Genomic DNA, 17053 nt, shown 5'->3' on the forward strand with positions numbered 1-17053 from the left:
ATCTTTTTCCCAACAGAAGAAGGTGGAAGAGAGAATGTCCGGGGTGCGTGGGGTCCTTAATTATGCTGGCTGCTTTGCCGAGGCAGCAGGAAGTGTAGACAGAGTCAATGGATGGGAGGCTGGTTTGTGTGATGGATTGGGCTACGTTCACGACCTTTTGTAGTTCCTTGTGGTCTTGGGCAGAGCAGGAGCCATACCAAGCTGTGATACAACCAGAAGGAATGCTTTCTATGGTGCATCTGTAAAAGTTCGTGATTCCGTTCCAGCTTGTGTGCTGACACTAATTTGTGAGCATATTGATATAAATTTGCTGCAGGGGGAAATGGGTTTTAACCTCCAGAAACATTGTCATGTTTGGTCATTAATAATGATAAATCATCTGCAGCGGTATTCCCTTAAATGAGAGTAATTACTGTAAATCAGCAGGAGTGTTGACGCTTGATTCATGGTAGCACTTAGCCCCTCTCGACATGTTACACATTGTTGGCGTATTAACCTGTATCATGTGGCAGCAGTTATTAAATGTGTTTAGTGCTGTCGCTGCCATTAGTGTGACACAGCCGTGTGGCCTTCTGGCCCCTGAACCAGAACATTGTGGACTCGAAGACTTGACCAGATAATCAAGGTAGACACTTTGACGCAGAGCTGAGTACTGCATTGCTCTGGAGAACCGATGTTTAAATTCGGGCCCGATCTGCCCGTTCCGGCGTATATGAAAGATCCTCGGCAATTTTTCACGGCAGACTCAGGATTTTCCCAGAGGTTTGGCCAACGTTACTTGGCGACTAGCGATTCCGCTGACGTTTGTGAAGCCTTGCTGTGTACATTTGCCCTCAGAGCAGCGGCGACCACACTTACGAACTATAATGGTTGGGAGTCTTAATACTTCAGGGTGTGCTTTTGACATCCTTCCCAGTTTGTGTTTTCACAGATCTGCAGGGGTATTCATATCTGGCTGTACTATTGCTTGTGTTGTGTCATCAGCCCTAATATATAGTGTTAATAGTGCATTAGTCACCTTAAGCAGTGTGATATGCCAACAGTATTTTTTTTGAGAAATGTATTCCCTAAATGATCAGTTGTATAATTACTATAACTACAATCTGAATTCCCTGATTGTTGGCACCAAATATAATGTAATTAAAGTTGTATTTTGGATTATATATATTATTTTGGCCAGAATACTTTCCTTTTTAATGTCTTCAAGCTATGCTCCCAGTGGCAGTGCCAACCTTTATCTACTTGCCAATGAATTTGCAGCCAGCACTGGAAATCCGGGCGTGGAATTTTATTTTCTTCCCCAGCCCGTTGGCCATTCCTCGAGCTCACAACTGTTTGTCCGGGACCAGCTAACTCGGTAGACCAGGAATTGAAGCTGGGAACTTTGAGTCGTAGAGGTATACAGCATGGAAACAGGCCCTTCAGCCCATCTCGTCCGTGCTGACCAGGACTCCTAAACTGAACGAGTCCCATTTGTCTGCATTTGGCCCATATCTCTCTCAACCTTTCCCGTCCGTGTACCTGTCCAAATGTCTTTTAGCACAGCCGGAGACAAACACAGGTCCGCGTACGGACAACCCCACATCCTCTCCACTCTCCCCCGTTTCCTCCCTCTCTCCCCCTCCCCCCTGTTTCATTCCTCTTCCCTCCCCCATTTAGTTCCTCATCCCTCAGCCTCTGCGAGGGGGATATACCCCTGGCTTGTCATGTGAATGCTTTTTTAATACAGCTGGAAAAATGATGCGATGAGTACTGCTCAAAATTAGTGTCTCTTTTACCTCTGGCCTGTTTTATTAACTTTGTAATTGTACCCACCTCTACCACCTCCTCGGGCAGCTCATTCCATACACGCACTGCCCTCTGTGTGGAAAAAGTTGCCCCTGGGGTCCCTTTGAAATCTTTCCCCTCTCTCTGCCCTCTAGTTTTGGACTTCCCTACCCTGGGGAAAAGACCTTGGCTATTCACCTTCTCTCTGCCCCTCAGGATTTAAAAACCCTCGACAAGGTCACCCCTCATCCTCCTTCGCTCCAGGAAAAAAAAACCTCCCAGCCTATCCAGCCTCTCGTTATAATTCAAACCTTCCGGTAACTTCCTTATAAATCCTTTTTTGCACCCTTTCCAATTTTCCTATAGGAGGGAGACCGAAATTGTACGCAGTACTCCAAATGTTGACTTACCAATGTCTTGTGCAGTTGTAGCAAAATGTCCCAACTCCTGTACTCAATGAACAGTGTGGGACACATTAGTCAGTGCTTAAAACCTAAAAAGTAGGAAGGAAGATGCCTATCGGGCGGACTTGACGGAGGTGTTAAGTACAAAGTTTAAGATCTTAAAGTTTTAGTTTGAGCCCTAGACTGGAAGGGTCACTGTTCTGGTTATTCTCAATGCTATGTCATCAGTGTCTGACTGTTTCTTTTTGTCTTTACAACATGTTATTTGATAGGTGCAAGCACTAAAAGAATGTATTGAAGCAGAAAAGGGCACTGGTTTCCCTGTTGCTGGTCAGAAGCTCATATATGCAGGGAAGATTCTAAGCAACGATGTACAGCTCAAGGAATACAAGATCGACGAGACGAATTTTGTTGTTGTTATGGTAACAAAGGTATGCTTTGCTTTTGGGTTTCTAGCAGTGGAGTTCTTTTTTTTAACCAGAGTAGTTCCAGAATAGAGGGATTTTAGTTACGAGGTTAGTTTGGAGAAGCTGGGATTGTTCTCCTTGGAGCAAAGGTGATTGAGGGAAGGTTTGATGTTGGTGGACAAGATTATGACAGGTTTAGATTAAGGTCGAAACAGGAAAACTGCTCCGGTTAACTGATGGTACAAGTCTAGGATTCGATTTATTATTGTCACATGTATTAGTATGTAGTGAAAAGTATTGTTCCTTGCACGCTATGGGGCGCATGGTGGCACAGTGGTTAGCACTGCTGCCTCACAAGTTCCAGGGACCTGTGTTTGATTCCCGGCTTGGGTCGCTGTCTGTGTGGAGCTTGCACGTTCTCCCCGTGTCTGCGTGGGTTTCCTCTGGGTGCTCCGGTTTCCTCCCTCAGTCCAAAGATGTGCAGGTTAGGTGCATTGGTCATGCTAAATTGCCCCTTAGTGTCCTGGGATGTGTATGTTAGAGGGATTAGCGGGGTAGATATGTGGGATTACGGGGATAGGTCCGAGGTGGGATTGTTGTTGGTGCGGACCTGATGGGCCAAATGGCCTCCTTCTGCACTGTCGGGTTTCTATACAGACAAAGCATACCGTTCATAGAGAATGGAAGGAGAGGATACAGAATATAGTGTTACCGTCATAGCTAGGGTGTAAAGAAGGATCAACTTAATGCAAGGTAAGTCCATTCAAAAGTCTGATGGCAGCGGGGAAGAAGCTGTTCTTGAGTCGGTTGGTACGTGACCTCAAGCTTTTGTATCTTTTTACCGACCAAAGAAGGTGGAAGAGAGAATGTCCAGGGTGCGTGGGATCCTTGATTATGCTGGCTGCTTTGCCAAGGGAGTGGGAAGTGTGGATGGAGTCAATGGATGGGAGGCTGGTTTGCATGATGGACTGGGCTTCATTCACAATGCTTAGTAGTTTCTTGCGGTCTTGGTCAGAGCGCACAGATTTAAGGCTTCGGATAAGCAGGGGGAAAAACCTTTTCCTGCAGTGGATGGTAATAACCTGAAACTTGTTGTCTAATAAAGTTATGAAGAGAGGTTGGATAGGTTTGGGTTGTTTTCTCTGGAGCAGAGAAGACTGAGGGGCGACCTGATTGAGGTGTTCAAGATTATGAGGGGCATGGACAGGGTGGATAGGGAGCAGCTGTCCCCCTTAGTTGAAGGGTTAGTTACGAGGGGGATACAAGTTAAAAGTGAGGAGTTGGAGGGTTAGCGGGGGGGGGATTTGAGGAAAAACCTTTTTACCCAGAGGGCAGTGAAGGTCTGGAATGCGCTGCCTGGGAGGGTGGAGGAGGCGGGATGCTTCACATCCTTTAAAAAGTACCTGGGTGAGTACTTGGCACGCCATAACATTCAAGGCTATGGGTCAAGTGTTGGTAAATGGGGTTAGGTGGGCAGGTCAGGGCACTTCATGCATTGGTGCAGACTCGATGGGCTGAAGGGCCTCTTCTACACTGTAGTATTCTGTGATTGTGTGATTCTGTCTACAAGAGTGGTGGAACAAAGACAATGAATGATTTCGGAAGGAAATGTTTGGAAATGCACTTTAATCTATACTCTCTGTATGGTGCACGTACAGGTGGTGGGGGTTTGAGAGCGGAGACTGAAGAGTTTTACCTCACAGATTTGTTTTTAGTTTTGCTCCAATTTCCACCACTCTCATCGTGGACTCATTCATCTTATTTCAGTATATATTACAGGGGAATGATGTATTCTTTGTGCGTTATGACAGGGTGCCTAATCGCTAATTAACACAGTGGCTTTGGGTAGAGACTTCACTAAAAATGCAACTTTTTCTTTTCAAACCCGCAGCCTAAAAATGTCCCCACAGAAACAGGATCAGTTGCTACAGTCGCGCCATCCGCCACACAGTCGCAGACAGAAGGGGAGGAGAAACAGAATACGGATGATGGAAGCCAAGCCCAGACTATTACCAGCTCTGTTTCAATATCCAGGTAAAAGCTGATAACATCGGACCAGGCCAGTGACTCTCCGATTCCCTTGAAGACGCTCCCTGATACATTGCTGAGCAACAACATCAACCTACATTTATATGACACCACAGACACCAAACCACACCAGGAGCTATTAGGTCAGATGACCAAAAGATTGGTCAAAGTGGTAGGATTTGAGAATTATTTCAGGAGGGAAGCAAGGGGGAGAGGGGTAGAATCTAGAATCCCTATGGTGCAGAAAGAGGCCATTCGGCCCATCGGGTCTGCACCAACACTTTGAAAGAACATTCCACCCAGGTCCTCCCCTCTGCCCTACCTGTAACCCTGCACCATTGCCGTGGCTAATCCACTTAACCTGTACATCATTGGACACTAAAGGGCAATTTAGCATGGCCAATCCACCTAACCTGGACATCTTTGGACACTAAGGGCAATTTAGCACGGCCCATCCACCTAACCTGGACATCTTTGGATACTAAGGGGCAATTTAGCATGGCCAATCCACCTAACCTGGACATCTTTGGATACTAAGGGGCAATTTAGCACGGCCCATCCACCTAACCTGGACATCTTTGGATACTAAGGGGCAATTTAGCATGGCCAATCCACCTAACCTGGACATCTTTGGACTATGGGAGGAAACCGGAGCACCCGGAGGAAACCCACACAGACACAGGGGAGAATGTGCAGACTCCACGCACAGTGACCCAAGGCCGGAATTGAACCCGGATCCCTGGTGCTGTGAGGCAGCGGTGCTAACCACCGTGCCACCATTGTAAGGGTTGGGGGGGTGATTTCCAGCGCACAGGGCCGAGGCAACTGAAGGCATGATCCCTAATAGTGGAGTGATTATAACTGGGAATGCACAAGGGGCCAGAATTAGAAGAGTACAGGTACCTTGGAAGGGTTAGGAGTTGGAGGATATTGGAGAGGTAGGGAGGGACAAGGCCATGGAGGGTCTTGAACAGGAGAGTAGGAGATGCCTCGGTGAAATCTACTGCGGCGACGTCTTTGTTGCTCTCAGACTGGCTCAGTGGGGACTTGACAGTTTGCCTCAGTGCCCTGGACAAGGGTGGTGAACAGTAAACACAGTAAGAAGTTTAACAACACCAGGTTAAAGTCCAACAGGTTTATTTGGTAGCAAAAGCCACACAAGCTTTCGAGGCTCTGAGCCCCTTCTTCAGGTGAGTGGGAATTCTGTTCACAAACAGAACTTATAAGACACAGACTCAATTTACATGAATAATGGTTGGAATGCGAATACTTACAACTAATCCAGTCTTTAAGAAACAAAACAATGGGAGTGGAGAGAGCATCAAGACAGGCTAAAAAGATGTGTATTGTCTCCAGACAAGACAGCCAGTGAAACTCTGCAGGTCCACGCAACTGTGGGAGTTACAAATAGTGTGACATAAATTCTGATTCCACATCATGGTGAACAGTAAGCCAGGATTCCAGCCTCTGAGCATTATGTGTAAGACCTTCCGTGGACAAATAGCACTTTGATTCTTGGCTTGAATGTTGGGAATGGCCTTCTGGGCAAGGAAACAAAGGCGACCAGCAACCGTGAAACCCTGCCCTGTATCAGTGAACACCTTCAGAAGGGGAGTGGAGATATGAGGAATAGAGGGGAGAGTGGGTAAACCTGTCTCTGGAGTAAGCAAATCCGAGCTGTCTACCTTTCCCACTGTCGCTTGGTGGAAGTCAGAAGGGACTCAGCAGGCAGCCTGTTGATGCTGTTACCACAGCACCAGCACTCTCTGCTATCGGTAGTAGGATTTGAATATCCAGAAATATGTTTAACAAATGGTATGATGTTTCTCTGCTGCCTGACTATGTTAATTAGCGATTAGGCACCATATCATAACGCACAAAGAATACATCATTCCCCTGTAATATATACTGAAATAAGTTTGTTGTTTTTATTTCAGATTTGCAGTCTCAGAGTACTTTACCTGAATATTAGTTCATATCATAGAATTCCTACAGTGCAGAATCGGCCCATCGAGTCTTTGACAGAGCATGCTACCCAAGCCCTATCCCCACGTATTTACTCCGCTAATCCCCCTAACCTGCACATCTTTGGACACTAAGGGGGCAATTTAACATGGCTAATCCAATTTAACCTGCACGTCTTTGGAGCGTGGGAGGAAACCGGAGCACCCGGAGGAAACCCACGCAGACGCGGGGAGAATGTGCAAACTCCATGCAGAGAGCGACCCCAGGCCAGAATTGAACCCTGGTCCCTGGCGCTGTGAGGGAGCGGTGCTAACCCACTGTGCCACCCTAGTTCCAGGAAACAAGTGTTTGTGAGCCGACTCTCTGCTTGTCTAGTAGTAAATCTGGCTCCCTTACCCCACCAGCCAAGGATGTACACATAAATACCTGGCTGTCCTGTTCTGCCAGCAGGAATAGAGTGCCAGAGATCGTGGTGCCAGTGCAGGGAGCCCACCAGTGGGCACGGATCTCTTGGAATCTGTAGTAAACATTTATCATTTGATTTTGATTTGATTTATTATTGTCACTTATTAACATACAGTGAAAAGTATTGTTTCTTATGCGCTATACAGACAAAACATACCGTTCATAGAGAAGGAAAGGGGAGAGTGCAGTCATAGCTAGGGTGTAGAGGTAGGTCCATTCAAAAGTCTGACAGCAGCAGGGAAGAAGCTGTTCTTGAGTCAGTTGGTACGTGACCTCAGACTTTTGTGCCTTTTTCCCGAAGGAAGAAGTTGGAAGAGAGAATGTCTGGGGTTGCGTGGGGTCCTTAATCATGCTGGCTGCTTTGCCGAGGCAGCGCAAGTGTAGACAAAGTGCTACAGAGGTGGCACGGTGGCACAGTGGTTAGCACTGCTGTCTCACAGTGCCAGGGACTTGGGTTCAATTCCGGCCTTGGGTCACTGTCTGCGCGGAGTCTGCACGTTCTCCCCGTGTCTGCTTGGGTTTCCTCCGGGTGCTCCAGTTTCCTCCCACAGTCCAAAGACGTGTTGGTTAGGGTGGATTGTCCGTGCTAAATTCTCCCTCCGTGTACACGAATAGGTGCCGGAGTGTGGCGACTAGGGGATTTTCACAGTAACTTCATTGCAGTGTTAATATAAGCCTACTTGTGACGCTAATAAATAAACTTTAACTTTAGGAGTGTAAGAACAATGCTATGTTGCCAAATTATTGGTTAAAGACTCCTCTTATATTTGTCTTCACAGTTCGATGCCCTCTTTGGGGAGTGATATACTCTCGGCCCCATTGTCAGTCAGTGATTTACACCCTGCGCAAGTGTCAATGATTGATTTAATCTCGGAACCGAGTTTGCAGAGCGATTTGACTGACGACTTGCCTCACGATGATACCACAATGCCAGGTCAGTAAATCCATAACCTTCCTTTTTGCTTGCAATAAACGCAAGGGATGGGAACCAAGAAAGCCAGAAACAGCCACGTCCGCAATGATTAAAAGCTATTTCGTCAGCTGATGATTTGCTATTACTGTGAAATGCTCTCCGCTGCTGTAATGGACGTAAAGCAGTGATAGCAGGATTTTACAATGCTGAGCTGTAGGAGGGAGCTGCAAGTATTTACCCTTGTCTGATCTAGTGCCAGGAATGTAATTGTTTGTTGATGAATTTATACACAAAGCAAAGAAAAGTACAGCACAGGAACAGGCCTTTTGGCCGTCCAAATCCGTGCTGATCATGAAGCCCTAACTAAACTAAAGAAAAGCCCCTCTGCCCTTTCCCGGTCCGTATCCCTCTATTCCCTCCCGATTCATGTACCCATCCAGATGCCTCTTAAATGTTGCTAATGTGCCTGTTTCCACCACCTCCTCTGGCAGCGCGCTCCACGCACCCACCACTCTCTGCGTGAAAAACTTCTCCCGCACATCTCCCTTAAACTTTCCCTCTCTCGCCTTGAACCTGTGCCCCCTTGTAATTGGCACTTCCACCCTGGGGGGGGGGGGGAAAAGCCTCTGACTATCCACCCTGTCTGTGCCTCTCATCATTTTGTAGACCTCTATCAGGTCTCCCCTCAGCCTCCGTCTTTCCAATGAAAACCATCCTAGTTTATTCAACCTCTCCTCATAGCCAGAGAGACCAGGCAACATCCTGGTAAACCTTTTCCCTGTCTCTAAAGCTTCCACATTCTTCTGGTAGTGTGGCGACCAGGACTGCACGCAATGTTCCAAATGCAGCCTAACCAAGGTTTTATGTGGCTATATAATCTGTAAGAGGTCTTAGAATGTATGAAAAGTGCTGTGCTGTAATTTGCACCTTCTGGTAACCCTTTTTCCTTATGGTAACACCTCTGTTACTATTTGAGGACATTGAAGCATACTATGGAAGTTCTGCTAGTGTTTGCGTCTATTACATCAATTAACCTGAAATTGATAAGAGTCATCTTGAACATTGGCCGCTTTTCTTTGACCTTTGTTAATGCTGGACATTGATGAGCGTACAGCAGAATGTAATTTTGCGATTACCAGGGTATTTATGCTATAAAAATTGTTCCTTTCCAGTGAGGGACGTGGCTTACGAGACCATGCTGTCAGAAATTGTATCGATGGGCTATGAACGTGAGCAGGTGGTGGCGGCATTAAGGGCGAGCTTCAATAACCCGCACAGGGCTGTGGAGTACCTGCTGACGGTAGGGGGTGTGTGTGTGTGTGTCTATGTGTGAGCGTGCGTGAGCATGCGCGTGTGAAGAGGTGGGTGTGTGTGTGAGCGTGCGCTTGTGAAGGTGCGTTTGTGTGAAGGTGCGTTTGTGTGTCGATAGGGGTTGGTGCTGTTCACACCATTTGCTGCTTGTTTATCTGACTGTTCCTGGTAAAGTAATGGGGTGCGTGGTCAGGGTTATTGCCAAACTTACCTTGCCACCTTTTATGTGGGGTTATGTAGGATATACGATACAGCAACAGGCCATTCGGCCCAACCAGTCTATGCTGGTGTTCATGCTTCACTCGAGCCTCCACCCATCTTTCCTCACCTAAATCTATCAGTGTAACCCTCTATTCCTTTCTCCTTTATATACTTGTCTAGTTTCTCCTTAAGTGCACCAATACTATTTGCTTCAACCATTCCCTACATTAGTGAGTTCCACATTATCATAGAATGCCTACAATGCAGAAGGAGGCCATTTGGCCCATTGAGTCTGCACCGACTCTCTGACAGAGCATCTTACCCGGGCTCTATCCCCATAACCCCACGTATTTACCCCGCTAATCCCCCCCCTAACCTACAGATCTTTGGACACTGAGGGGCAATTTAAAGTTAAAGTTTATTCATTAGTCGCAAGTAGGCTTACATTAACGCTGTAATGAAGTTACTGTGAGAATCCCCTAGTCGCCACACTCCAGCGCCTGTTCGGGTACACTGAGGGAGAATTTAGCATGGCCAATGTACCTAACCCAGCACATCTTTCGGACTGTGGGCGGAAACTCACGCAGACACGGGGAGAACATGCAGACTCCGCACAGACAGTGGCCCAAGCCAGGAATCAAACCTGGGTCCCTGGTATTGTGAGGCCGCAGCGCTAACCACTGTGCCGCCCATCAGGTAAAGGAAGTCTTTTTCTGAACTTCCTATTTTCTTCTGGAAAAGAAAATGCACGTTTTAATCGATGCAAACAAGGTGGGTGATGAGGTAAAACCTTCACTGCCACTGGGTGAAAATCCTGGAACTCCCTCCCTAACAGCACTGTGGGTGTACTTACACCACGTGGGACTGCAGCAGCTTCAAGAAGGTTAATCTTGAGGGCAATTACTGATGGGCTACAAATGCTGGTCTAGCCAGCGACGCCCACATCTGGCAGGTGAAGGAATAATACTGTAAACCTACCAAATGCTATACAACAGCTCCAAGTGATTTTTCTTTGGTTAGGGGAACAAAGAACAGAACAGCACAGGAACAGGCCCTTCGGCCCTCCAAACCTGCATCGATCATGATGCCTGCCTAAACTAAGACCGTTTGCCCTTACAGAGTCCGTATCCTTCCATTCCCATCCTATTCATGTATTCGTCTAGTTGCCCCTTAAATGCCGCTATCGTACCTGTTCCCACCACCTCCCCGGGCAGCGCGTTCCAGACATTCACCACCCTCTGTGTAAAAAACTTGCCTCGCACATCTCCTCTAAACTTTCCCCCACGCACCTTAAACCTATGTCCCCTAGTACTTAACCTTTCTACCCTATACTGACCGTGTCCAGGTTGAAATGTTGTGTTTGATGATGAGGGAGTGTATGTGGTGTTTCCTGTATTTACAATGCATTTCACTGCACAGTAATAACTAGTATTTTTGTACAGACTTTTAAAGTGTTGGTGTGCAGGCTAGCACAAGGTGGGAGAGGAAGTATTTATCCCATGCCATAATATGTTGTAAAATTTGTTATTTACTGACAAAGTCATGTTGAACCTCTCTCGTCCCCTCTTTTCGTTCACAGGGTATGCCTGATACTCCAGTGCAGGAGAGTGCAGTGTCTCAAGAGGGTCTCGAATCTGATCCATTAAGTAACCCAGAACAGCCAGGTAAGCAATACCGTGCACAGTTGTGCTTGCAAGTAAATTCTGATGCACAATCATCGGCCTGAAACATTAACTCTGGTTCTTTCCCCTATGCAGTGGCACAGTGGTTAGCACTGCTGCCTCACAGCAGAAACTGGTAACCAAGTTCCGCACACATGAGGATGGCCTCAACCGGGATCTTGGGTTCATGTCACACTATCTGTAGCCCCCACGACTTGCCTGGGCTTGCAAAATCTCACTAACTGTCCTGGCTGGAGACAATACACATCTCTTTAACCTGTGCTTAACCCTCTCTCCACTCACATTGTCTGTACCTTTAAGACTTGATTACCTGTAAAGACTCGCATTCCAACCATTATTTTGTAAATTGAGTTTGTGTCTTTTATATGCCCTGTTTGTGAACACAACTCCCACTCACCCGATGAAGGGGCCGAGGTCCAAAAGCTAGTGGCCTGTACTACCAAATAAACCTGTTGGACTTTAACCTGGTGTTGTGAGACTTCTTACTGTGCCTCACAGCTCCAGGGACCCGGGTTTCATTCCAGCTTTGGGTCACTGTCTGTGCGGAGTTGGCGCGTTCTCCCCGTGTCTGCGTAGGTTTCCTCCGGGTGCTCCGGTTTCCAAAAGACATGCTGGTTAGGGTACATTGGCCGAGCTAAATTCTCCCCCAGTGTACCCGAACAGGCGCCGGAGTGTGGCGACTAGGGGATTTTCACAGTAACTTCATTGTAGTGTTAATGTCAGCCTTACTTGTGACTAATAAATAAACTTTAACTTTACAGGAGTTGAGTTGGCTCTTGTTCCCCCCACCCTCCTCCCTCCCCTTCCCCGGCTTTCTTAGCCTTCCCTGACTCAAGGGTACCAAATAGTTTCTTCCTGCCCTTACTGCTGCCTTCTCCCCGTGTGCGTCCAGTAAGGACCAGGGTGTCATTGTGGGATGGTCGGATTTGCCTTGCTTAGTGTTTCAGCAGGCCACGTGTTTACGCACCAGAAAGCCGGCATGGACTAAATGGGCTGAATGGCCTTGGCTCTCCGACCAAATTGCAAACCTCCTTCAACAATTTAAGATTCAACAGTTTAAAAATTGGCAAGTCATGTTGCAGCTTTATCGAACCTTAGTTAGGCCGCAACTTGGAATATAGTGCTCAATTCTGGTCGCCACACTACCAGAAAGATGTGGAGGCTTTGGAGAGGGTACAGAAAAGATTTACCAGGATGTTGCCTGGTATGGAGGGCATTAGCTATGAGGAGAGGTTGGAGAAACTTAGTTTGTTCTCACCGGAGGTTAAGGGGCGACCTGATAGAAGTCTACAAGATTATGAGGGGCGTGGACAGAGTGGATAGTCAGAAACTTTTTTCCAGGGTGGAAGAGTCAATTACTAGGGAGCATAGGTTTAAGGTGCGAGGGGCAAGGTTTAAAGGAGATGTACGAGGCAAGTTTTTTACACAGAGGGTGGTGGGTGCCTGGAACTCGCTGCCGGGGGAGGTAGTGGAAGCAGATACGATAGCGAGTTTTAAGGGGCGTCTTGACAAATACATGAATAGGATGGGAATAGAGGGATACGGTCCCCGGAAGGGTCGGGTGTTTTAGTTCAGATGGGCAGCATGGTCGGTGCAGGCTTGGAGGGCCGAAGGGCCTGTTCCTGTGCTGTAATTCTCTTTGTTCTTTGTAATGCCCTGAAAGCAGCCACTAGCCGAAGGCTAACTCTATTTTGTTGCCCTTCCCTTCTTGCCTTGGGCTACCTCGTCTGTTCCCCATAGTTCAGGAATTTAAGAGTTTGGTGCAGATAATATATTCACCATTCTGTTTCTCCAGTCAGGCTGCCTGACTCAAAACACTTTTTGTCAAAAAAAAACAATTGCCTTTCTTCCTTCCATTTCCACCAAGCTGAGAGCCCTTTGGAATTCCTTCGAGATCTGCCCCAGTTCCAGAACATGAGGCAGGTACTGCAGCAGAACCCTTCAATGTTACCAGCCCTGCTTCAGCAGCTGGGTAGAGAGAACCCACAGCTACTACAGGTAAGGGCCAAAAGCCATCATGTCCTTTCGTGCATTGATTACAACCATCTAATTTCAGATGTTAATGGTGCAGGGAAGGTGGGTATACTCTAAGTTAACCTGCGCCATTAGGACAGATGCCTAATGGATGGCACAGTGGTTAGCACTGCTGCCTCAGTGCGATGGACAGCATGATGGCACAGTGGTTAGCACTGATGCCTCAGTGCGATGGACAGCATGGTGGCACAGTGGTTAGCACTGATGCCTCACAGTGCCAGCGATCAGGGTTCGATTCCTGTCTTGGGTGACTGTACGGAGTTTGCACTTTCTCCCTGTGTCTGCGCGCGTTTCCTCCGGGTGCTCCGGTTTCCTCCCACAGTCTGAAAGACGTTAGGGTGCATTGGCTGTGCTAAATTCTCCCTCAGTGTGCCCGAACAGACGCCGGAGTGTGGCGATTAGGGGATTTTCACAATAATTTTGTTACGGTGTTAATGTAAGCTTACTTGTGACACTAATAAATAAACTAAACTAAGTCATGCGACTAGCTAAAGAGTAAACTGAGACAATTTTACATGCACAGAGTGATCAATTTGCAGAATGGGGGTAGAAAACCTGGAAGCTTGGACTGTGATGCGTGGGAAATGTAGGGTTTTTATTCTGGCTGAACTAAGAGGTTTGGCCTTCCTCAATATATCTTGGCACTGCAGTTTCTCACTTTAGTGAATGCAAAAAACAACATATAATTGTGATGATACTGTGCTGTTGATATATTTTATGTTTCTGTGGTATGTTTAAAGTTCAGCTTTTTTTCTATAGGCAGTCGGTATGTCTGGAAGGAATGCAAATCAGATGCTGGGGAAGCAGGATAATTACTCATTTTAGCCATGTAGTGTTAACTTAGGGGAGAGCTAATGGACTCTTGTTTACAAGAGAAAAGGTCCTCTGGATTATTTTGATTAAAGGAATGGAAGCTGAGTTTAGACATACAGGGTCATATGATTGTATTCAATGGGAGGAGCTAGGTCTGTAGTTGAGCTTGCAGTTGAAGCCTGGTTGAAGTGAGAAGGATTTTTGCAGGCTTCTTGGAACTCCATATCTCTCAGAAAATAATGATGCCTGAGCACAGTGGTTAGCACTGCTGCCTCACAGCTCCAGGGACGGGAGTTCAATTCTGGCCTTGGGTGACTGCCTGTGTGGAGTTTTTACGCTCTCCTCGTGTCTGCATGGGGTTTCCTCCGGGTGCTCCAGTTTCCTCCCACAGTCCAAAGATGTGTGGGTTAGGTGGATTGGCCATACTAAAATTGCCCCTTAGTGTCAGGGGGATTAGCAGGGTAAATGTATGGGGTTACGGGGATAGGGCCTGGGTGGGATTGTTGTTGGTGCAGGCTCGATGGGCTTAATGGCCTCTTTCTGCACTGTAGTGGTTCTATGATTCTATATTTAAAGTCGGTTTTATGTCTATGTTGCTTATTTGGAACTGAAATAGTGCTAAGTTAGAAATTAAAGTTGTTTCTTTTCATGTTTAACAATTGTTCAACTATTAAGAGTTAAACTGCTTCATTTTGTTCGCTAAATGTTTTGATAAAGTTTCTTCTGATAAAAGATCTCTAATTTGTCAGTGAAATTGCCCCTGGAGTGAAGCATTCTTTCCACACGTTTATGACAGAATAGAAAAAGTCCAGCCTGACCTCATAATATGCTTGGAGTCCTGATCATGGAACACTAATAATAAGGAATATGTAATCGGTTGTGTTAACTTAGTCTTAAAGTATCATTCCTGTGTGGAAGTAATATTACATTCTCCTCGTGTCTGCGTGGGTTTCCTCCGGGTGCTCCGGTTTCCTCCCACAGTCCAAAGATGTGCGGGTTAGGTTGATTGGCTGTGCTAAAATTGCCCTTAGTGTCTTGAGATGCGTAGGTTAGAGGGATTAGCGGGTAAATATGTAGGGATATGGGGGTAGGGCCTGGGTGGGATTGTGATCGGTGTAGACTCGATGGGCCGAATGGCCTCTTTCTACACTGTAGGGTTTCTATGATTTCTATGAATAATAATTCCATATTGCTTCAGTGTTTCGGTGTAGTTTGATTATTTTTGATCAGTGATTCTTTCTTTCAAGCCTGAAGTTTTTTGAATGGACCTACCTTGCATTATGTTGATCTTTCTCTACACCCTCACTATAACTGTAACACTACATTCTGCGCACACTCCTTTCCTTCTCTATGAACGGTATGCTTTGTCTGCATAACGTGCAAGAAACAATACTTTTCACTGTATGGTAATACATGTGACAATAATGAATCAAATCAAAAGCGATCATTTGTTGGATCTGGTTTAAAGTTTGATACAAGTCCAAAGATGTGTGGATTAGGTGGATTGGCCATGTTAAATTGCCCCTTGGTGTCAGGGGGACGAGCTAGGATAAATGCATGGGGTTATGGGGATAGGGCCTGGGTGGGATTGTGGTCAGTGCAGACACGATGGGCCGAATGGCCTCCTTCTGCACTGTAGGGATTCTATGATCCTTGGACTGTGGGAGGAAATCAACGTGGACTCAGGGAAGAATGTGCGAACTCTACACAGACAGTCAGCCAAAGCTGGAATCGAACCTGGGTCCCTGGTTCTGTGAAGCAGCAGTGCTAACCACTGTGCCACCGTGCCGCCTTCCATAGCATCACCTTTACTTAGTTAATAAATCTGGAAAGCTAGTAATGATGACCGTGATGATCGTCGTAAAAACTCAACTTGTTCGCCAATGTCCCTTTAGGGAAGGAAACCTGCCGTCCTTGCCTGGTTTGGCCAACGTGTGATTCCCGACCCACAGCAATGAAACGGCCCCACAAGCCACTCAGTTCCAGGGCAAATGGGGATGGGAAACAGATGCTGGCCTTGCCAGCGCTGCCCACATCCCATGAAAGATTCTGGCCTCGGGTGGCTGTCTGTGTGGAGTTTGCACGTTTTCCCCATGTCTGCATGGGTTTCCTCCGGGTACTCCGGTTTCCTTCCACAGTCCAAAGCTGTGTTAGGTTGATTGGCCATGCTAAATTGATCTAGTGATTAAGTGATTAAGAGAGTAAATACATGGGATTGCGGAAATAGGGTTTGGGTGGGATTGTGGTCGGTGCAGACCTCGATGGGCTGAGTGGCCTCCTTCTGCACTGTAGGATTCTATGATTATTCTCGTGAACCTTTTCTGGATGCTCTCCAGGGCCAGCACACCTGGGGCCCAAAAATGCTCACAATACTCCAAATGTGGTCTGATCAGAGCCTAATAAATTGCCCCATTGGTAAGACGCAGCATGGGTTCAGGAAGGGAAGGTCATGTTTGACTACTTTGGTGGAATTCTTTGAGAATATTACATGTGCAGTGGACAATGGGGAACCTGTGCATGTGGTGTATCTGGATTTCCAGAAGGCATTTGGCAAGGTGTCACACCAAAGACTGCTACATAAGATAAAGGTGCATGGTGTTATGGGTAATGTATTAGCATGGATAGAGGATTGGTTAACTAACAGAAAGCAAAGAGTGGGGGTAAATGGGTGTTTTTCTGGTTGGCGATCAGTGACTAGTGGTGTGCCTCGGGGATCAGTGTTGGGACCGCAATTGTTTACGATTTACATAGATGATTTGGGGTTGGGGACCAAGTGTAATGTGTCAAAATTCGCAGATGACACTAAGATGAGTGGCAGAGCAAAGTGTGCAGAGGACCATGAAAGTCTGCAAAGGGATTTAGATAGTCTAAGTGAGTGGGCGAGCGTCTGGCAGATGGAGTACAATGTTGGTAAATGTGAGGTCATCCATTTTGGTAGAAATAACAGCAAAATGGGCTATGATTTAAATGGTAAAAAATTGCAGCATGCTGCTGCGCAGAGGGACCTGGATGTCCTTGTGCAGGAATCTCAAGGAGTTGGTTTGCAGGTGCAGCAGGTAATTA

At 46.8% G+C, this 17053-nt stretch overlaps 1 protein-coding gene across 1 annotated transcript in view; it reads left to right on the forward strand.

Moving 5' to 3' along the window:
* The window catches only part of LOC144507637 (uncharacterized), a 66315-nt gene that overhangs the window by 40586 nt on the left and 8676 nt on the right, over nucleotides 1-17053 (forward strand). The window contains exons 11-16 of the mRNA XM_078234794.1: nucleotides 2444-2602; nucleotides 4470-4612; nucleotides 7816-7970; nucleotides 9122-9249; nucleotides 11041-11125; nucleotides 13011-13141. Of these exons, the coding sequence (XP_078090920.1) occupies nucleotides 2444-2602; nucleotides 4470-4612; nucleotides 7816-7970; nucleotides 9122-9249; nucleotides 11041-11125; nucleotides 13011-13141 (801 nt within the window). The remainder of the gene's footprint in view (nucleotides 1-2443; nucleotides 2603-4469; nucleotides 4613-7815; nucleotides 7971-9121; nucleotides 9250-11040; nucleotides 11126-13010; nucleotides 13142-17053) is intronic.

The sequence above is a fragment of the Mustelus asterias genome, chromosome 19, assembly GCF_964213995.1.
Source record: "Mustelus asterias chromosome 19, sMusAst1.hap1.1, whole genome shotgun sequence".
Classification (NCBI taxonomy): domain Eukaryota; kingdom Metazoa; phylum Chordata; class Chondrichthyes; order Carcharhiniformes; family Triakidae; genus Mustelus; species Mustelus asterias.